The sequence below is a fragment of the Haplochromis burtoni genome, unplaced genomic scaffold (assembly GCF_018398535.1).
Source record: "Haplochromis burtoni strain Fernald_Lab_line unplaced genomic scaffold, NCSU_Asbu1 Contig_160, whole genome shotgun sequence".
Taxonomy (NCBI): domain Eukaryota; kingdom Metazoa; phylum Chordata; class Actinopteri; order Cichliformes; family Cichlidae; genus Haplochromis; species Haplochromis burtoni.
The window spans coordinates 199,566-206,336 of NW_024582521.1; the positions used below are offsets into that span (position 1 = coordinate 199,566).

The 6,771-nt window shown below is 43.6% G+C and overlaps 1 protein-coding gene across 4 annotated transcripts in view; it reads right to left on the bottom strand.

Moving 5' to 3' along the window:
* Positions 1-4,606: 4,606 nt before the first annotated feature.
* The window catches only part of LOC102306527 (VRK serine/threonine kinase 1), a 13,421-nt gene continuing 11,256 nt past the window's right edge, over positions 4,607-6,771 (bottom strand). For all 4 annotated transcript variants that reach the window (XM_042225115.1, XM_042225116.1, XM_042225117.1 and 1 more), the window contains 2 exons: positions 5,020-5,113; positions 4,607-4,881 (listed from right to left, as the gene is read on the bottom strand). In XM_042225115.1, coding sequence (XP_042081049.1) covers positions 4,733-4,881; positions 5,020-5,113 — 243 coding nt within the window. In that variant the 3' untranslated portion in view covers positions 4,607-4,732. The remainder of the gene's footprint in view (positions 4,882-5,019; positions 5,114-6,771) is intronic.

Sequence of the window (6,771 nt, forward strand, 5' to 3'; positions counted from 1 at the left end):
CCAGATCTGACTGCGTCAAACACTGGACCCCTCCGACCATGGCTTACGCCTGTCTGATTCCTGTCGCTGGGATTGCTACAATAAACCCATGCCTGCAGCTTCCTCGCCATCATCGGAGAGGAGTAAACTTCCAGAACCTGTGGACGCTCCTCGACCTCATTAAGGATTAGCCTTGCTAACGTTCGCTCGTAGCTAACAAAAGTTGGACCTTATGCTCCTAATGGAAACTTGGCTGAGAGCTGGTGAGCTCAATTTACTGAACCGACTGTGATTATTTAAACTTGCCGAGGACGGGCAGACGGGGGGGTGGAGTTGCGGCTGTCTTTAAGAAGAAGCTTACATATAAACAACTATCAACTGACTTCTATTCAAGCTTCGAGATTCTACTTTTTGAATTGGGGAACCCACTCCCATCTCTCGTTGGAGTAATATACAGACCCCCAAAATATAATAAAGATTTTATCTGTGATTTTTCTAGTTTCTTAGCAGGACTCATCCCAAGTTATGATCAAATCTTAATTGTAGGGGATTTTAATATCCATGTGTGCTGCTCCTCCAACCTGCTGGCTAAAGACTTTTTAAATGTGATAGACCCTTTTAGCTTCACCCAGCATGTATTGGATCCAACACATGTACAGGGCCACACGTTGGACCTCGTGTTGTCTTCTGGATTACCAATTTCTAATTTGGAAATATCGAATGCGATTTTCTCTGATAATTGTCCAGTAGTGTTTAACATACTTTTATCTCACTGCCATTTTAAACCAACAATCCCAACACGCCGTTATCGTGTTTTTAAACCACTGACTATAGAACAGTTCTCCACTGCCTTTAAAAAATGGTCGGGTTCTTCCCTTGTTGATGGCACCGAGCAGATCGAATCAAACTTTTCTAGTAAATGCAAGGCTGACAACTCAATCAGACCCGAGGACAAACGAGACGACCCGATCAGCTAGACGACAGTGCAGGAAGGCTGAACGAAAATGGAAAAAAGACAAGCTACAAGTTTCCTTTCTGCTGCTGAGAGAGTCTATCGAGATATCAGGACATTGTAAAAGCTGAAAAATCTAGGTTTCTCGCAAGCAACTCTAATAATCCCCAAACTCTCTTCTCAGTTATTGATTCGGGTCGAATACCTCCCCTGCCTCTCATATGTATAGCTCTGCTGAAACTTGCCATAGAGTCTTGCAGTTTTCTATTAATAAGATAGAAATGCTTCGATCTGTGTCGACCCTATCTCTGTACGATGCCTCACTAACATATACCTGTTCTACTGCTTTTAACCAGTTTGAGCCTGTGTGTTTTAACCAAGTGGGAGATCTTTGTAACAGTATAAAGACATCATCCTGCCCCACAGATGGAGTCCCAACACATTTTTAAAAAGATTAAACATTTGAACTATTTTAATAGTAGTCTCAGCTGTGGAGTGGTACCAACTGGATTTAAGCACGCTGTAGTGCAGCCAGTATTTAAAAAATCGAACCTTGACTCCTCTGTTTTTGCTAATTTCAGACATATTTCCAAGTTTCCGTTTCTGTCAAAGGTTTTGGAGAGGATTTTATTTGAGCAGCTACAATCCTAAATAATCATAATATCTTTCAGAAATTCTGGTCAGGTTTCAAAACCCACCACAACACAGAAACTGCCCTCCTAAAAATTCTTAATGACATTTTGTTAATCACCGATTCAGGTGGCTCAGCTGTGCTCCTGCTTCTAGACTGAACTGCAGCCTTTGATACTGTTGACCACAGTATTCTGATCTCGCGACTGTATGGTTTCGGTCGTACCTCTCCGAGAGGACTTTTTCCGTGAGCCTTGGTGATTTCACTTCCTCCACAGCTCCATTTACTTGAGGTGTCCCGCAGGGTTCCGTATTAGGCCCAATTCTCTTTTCAATCTATATGCTACCCCTAGACATAATCTTTAGGAAGCATAACAGCTGCTTTCACGCTTACGCCGACGACACCCAGATTTATCTGCGGCTTAATAGAAACACCTCCACTTCCATGGAATCTTTATTCAAATGCCTTGACGAAGTTAAAACCTGGATGGTCTCAAATGTTCTTACCTTTCATGAGACAAAACTGCAGTAATTAGTTTTAGACCAAGCTGTAACTTTAATGCCCCAGATTTAGATTTATGTAACTTAGCATTTGTTGTTAAAATAAAAAAACCTGGGGGTTTTCTTGGATACAAACTTGCATTTGAGAAACTAATTAATTCAGTTGTTCAGCGGTCCTTTTTAAAATTAAGGCTCCTATCCAAGGTGAGGTCATTTTTATCCTGTAAAAACCTGGAGCGAGCAATCCATGCGTTCGCCCTTTCTCGGGTGGACTACTGTAATTTGCTATACGTCGGTGTCAGTCCGGTCTGGCACGGCTCTAACTTGTACAAAATGCTGCAGCCTGCCTTTTGACTCATGTGAAGAGACACCAACATGTTACCCCGGTGCTTGATTCTCTTCATTAGCTTTCAGTGCATTTTAGAATTAAATGTAAAATCTTACTTTTGACTTATAAAGCGCTAAATGGCCCAGCACCGGACTATTTGTCTGACCTTTTGCAGCTTTAACAATCTACCTCTGCACATTAGAAAGGCCCCACCTGTCACTCTTTAAATCCCATCTTAAAACACATTTTTTCTCTTTGGCTTTCTACACTGTATGAGAGTTACCAAGTTGTATTTGAATTTTCTTACCTGTTCGATGATGTTATTGTTTCATTATTACGTTGTACAGCACTTTGGTCGACTCTTTGCTGTTTTTAAATGTGCTTTATAAATAAATAAATGAATAAAATGACTAACCGACTCAGAGATCCCAGTGGCCCTACCTTCCTGCACCTGTGTCTTCTTTAGGTGCTATAACGAGATCAGGACAGCATTATAGACCCAAACTGCTGTTTATTGTGAAATGTTAAACGGTGTTAAGAACAGCAGCAGTTGGGTAGTAGTAGCTCAGGAGCAGTGTTGGGCAAGTTACTTTGAAAAAGTAATTAATTATAGTTACTTCTTCAAAAAAGTAACTGAGTTACAAGATTCTAAAAGCAATTAATTACTTGAAAGTAACTATTGCATTACTTTAAAAAAAAAAGTTTAACCCTCCAGGGTATAATTGGCCATTTTAACTACTTTTGGTGTTTCCTCTACATTTCACCTTTACAAACTATTTATTTGCCTTGTTTGGTCTCATTGTTTTCAGCACAACCTCACGTGTCTGAATTTACAGTTATCTTTTCATTTTGACTACAGTATTAACACAACTGATCTAAAATCAGATAAAAAACATAAAATCAGAGTAGAAAGTGATATTTTTTACTGTAACAGCCACAAACATGTTTATTGAATCATTTTTCATAACTTTAAATGCAAAAACTAAACTGTCCATTTTAAAATCATATGCACAGGTTTTGCAAACAACAAAGTGATTTGCAGTAATTTACCCGTTTTCTAATAACCATGTCAAACTGTTTACAGAACAATCAGCTGTTCTTCAATAAGATGCCACAAATTATTTGTGCCAAATATTTCTGTCCACTATAAAGGAAACATCACAGCCTGATACCTGCAGGTCTGACAGCAGCAGGTGTGTCACTGCTGTTTCTACCTGGAGACAGCAGTCGCCTCATTGTTCTGACACAAACACAAAACTATCCACAACACTACACACTAACTACACAAGACAACACATTAACTACACACTCCAAACACGCTAAACGTCACAAATCTCTCACATCTCAAAACTCGCTCTCTCTTTCATCACTCCTCCTCTTCCTAAACAACCAAATGTCATGTTGCCATATAATTTTTTGATTGGTCGACATGGTGCATTTTTCTACCAACAGGCTGTTTTTGGTTTGTTTTTTAATTTTTTGACTCATAAGCAGAGAGCTCGCTGCGCTGTCGAGTCACCTTGTTGCTTTGTCTGTAAGTGGTCATGTGATTGGCTGACCACGACTACTTTGTTCTTCCTCAGTCAAACAGCAGCACTCATGCGATTTTTTGCCCCCTTAGCTCCAGGTGTTGTGCCAAAAAGTGATGTCAGCCAGAAAGTGATCGCTGTCCGCGGGAGCGCGCAGCTGCTTAAAGCTGTAGCGTCCAGATTACTTACAGCTACTTCCTGCAAGCTGATATAAGAGCTAAGCTGAACACAGCTTCAGCCGTCTGTTTGTTGAAAATAGTAACGCGACTGCATTTTCTTGTTAGTAACGGTAACGGCGTTGTAACGATAGAAATAGTAATTAGATTACTCATTACTGAAAAAAGTAACGCCGTTACTTCTAACCCCGTTGTTCCCATCACTGCTCAGGAGGTAGAGCAGGTCATCCTCTAATCAGAAGGTGGGAGGTTCGATCCAGTCTCCAAGTATCCTTGGGACAGATACCAACCCCAAGTTGTTCTCTGATACAGCAATCCGATTATTGTTCAGCATCTGCAGACAAGTGGGAAACCATTTCTTTACCCCCAGTTTAAAGACAGCGCCATCTATGGACTCGTTCTTAATTCATGTGCCACTGAGTTCCTCAAACGTGCCATAAAAAAGCAACAGGACAACTGAAGTTTGAGCTTCTTCACACTTTGGCCCAGAAGTTTTAATAAGAACAACTGATCAATGTCGTTATCTCTTTATTGTTACAATGCAATCAAACATCAGCATCTATTAGCACAGTGTAACAGTGTACCAGCCCAAAGTAAATCCAACATAAAAGCCTGAGAGGAGGAGTGAGGTGGATGTTCAGGTGCTCGTTTTCTTGGGTCTGCCTCTGGATTTTTGGGCAAGTCCGGGTGATGTCTGGGTTCCCATTTCCACAAGTCTGGATTTGGGGTCACTGCTGGGCACCTTCCTGGATTTCAGAGTCTTTTGGGGACTTTTCTTTGGTCTGTCTGCAAAGTTAAATTCAGCAGGCTGTCAATCGTTTAACCCAAATGTTGTCATGTAGTTTTCATTCATAGCCTCTGCTTCAGTTACTCTATTTAGAGATACACTGACAAAAACTGGTGCACTCTGAAGAGGAAACCAACCGTTCTTCTTTGTGACTCTCTTTTTCTTGACGGGACTCAAATCCACCTCGCTCTCCTCCGCTCTATCGGCTGCCAACTTTCTTTTGGTCGTCTTCTACAGAGAGAGACACACGAAAAATATGAAGAGAAGCACCAGTCGGTGTGCTGATGTTGACTAAAAGACATTACTTTAAACCTGGGAGTCCACTGTGGGTCCTGTACAGTTTGTTTCTACAGAATATGTTAAATCAAGAACAAATGTGAATAAATTCCCACATAGATAATTACTGTCAAACTGCCTCATGCCATAAATTGAGATTTAATTCTACTTTTACTGAATTAATATAGTGCCAAATCACCACCATCGCCTCACACTAAGTTATTCTGTAAGGTAAAGATGCTACAACCACACAGTGACAGTGGGAAGGAAAACTGAACAGGAAGAAACCTGGCCCCTGGCTCAGGGAGGGGCATCCGCTGTGGGGGGGGGGCAGGCAAGAAGAAACACTGTAGTTCATCCAGACATAATCTGATGTGTTTAACAAGCCTACAATGTGCAAGCCCATCTAGCCTTTGCTAACAGACGCACACACGTAAATGACACAAACCGAAGAAGCCAGCAGCTCGCAGTCACAGCCAACAGCAGCCACAACATCCTTGCAGCTTTATGATGGATGCAAACAGTCGATCCAGGCGTGCACTGATGATTATGTGCGTCTCACTGACCCTGAGCTCCTCATTATAGACTCTCCTCAGCACTCAAACTCTCAGTGCTGGAAAACTGCTACGTGAAGTTCTATCACAGGTATGAGGAAATCCCAGAGACTCCCCACAGGAAACATGTCATGCACTAGAATCCGACTGTCGCCATTACTCTCCTGATGTAGGGCTGTGACACTCTGCATCGACTACAACATGGACCGACCTGGGTTCATTCAAGGTGAAATGTACTTTGTAGAGCTTCCACAAACACGACGGCTGCTGAAGAGTTCATAAACTTATTATGTCTGTCAAAGCAAACACGGTACGTCCTCAGGAAGCACAGGTGCCCCCAGAGAGAGCGATGCGCTTATCACAGGCAATCAGCTCCTCCATCCGTCGCCGTCCTTTCTGGGCCTGTGTAACGAGACTCCGCCCACTGCCCCCCTTTCCATTTTTGCCTCCATTTTGACAATTGCTACCTCATGATCACCATGCGGCACCCACTGAGGTGAACAGATTGGCGGGATAATTACATACAATAACAAGCACCAGGGCCCAGTAACCCTTCGGCTGGCAACACCACGTCCCCAGTGGCAGCTTCCATATGCACAGAGAGCATGTGGGGGAGTGACGGGGGGCCCACTGTCTCTCTCTCTCTTCTCTCTCTCATCCCCCCTCCCACTGTTCTCTCTACCCCCCTCCCCATTCTACCCGTCATCCCCCCCCCTCTCTCCCTCTCTCCCCCATCTCTCTCCCCTCCCCTCTCCCTCTCTCTCCCCCTCTCTCTCTCTCTCCCTCTCCCTCTCTCTCTCACTCTCTCACTCTCTTTTGCTCCGTCTCTCTCTCTCTCTCTCTCTCGCTCTCTCCCTCTCTCTCCCTCTCTCTCCCTCCTGTCCTCTCCCTCCCCCTCTCCCCCCCCTACCCCTGGTCTCCCTCTCATCCCCCCCCTGTCTCTCTCTCATTCCCCCCTCCCCGTCTCCCTCTTTCTCTCTTCTCTCCCTCTGCCCCCCCTGTCTCTCTCTCCTGCTCTCCCTCTCCCCCCCCTGTCTCTCTCTCCTTCTCTCCCTCTCC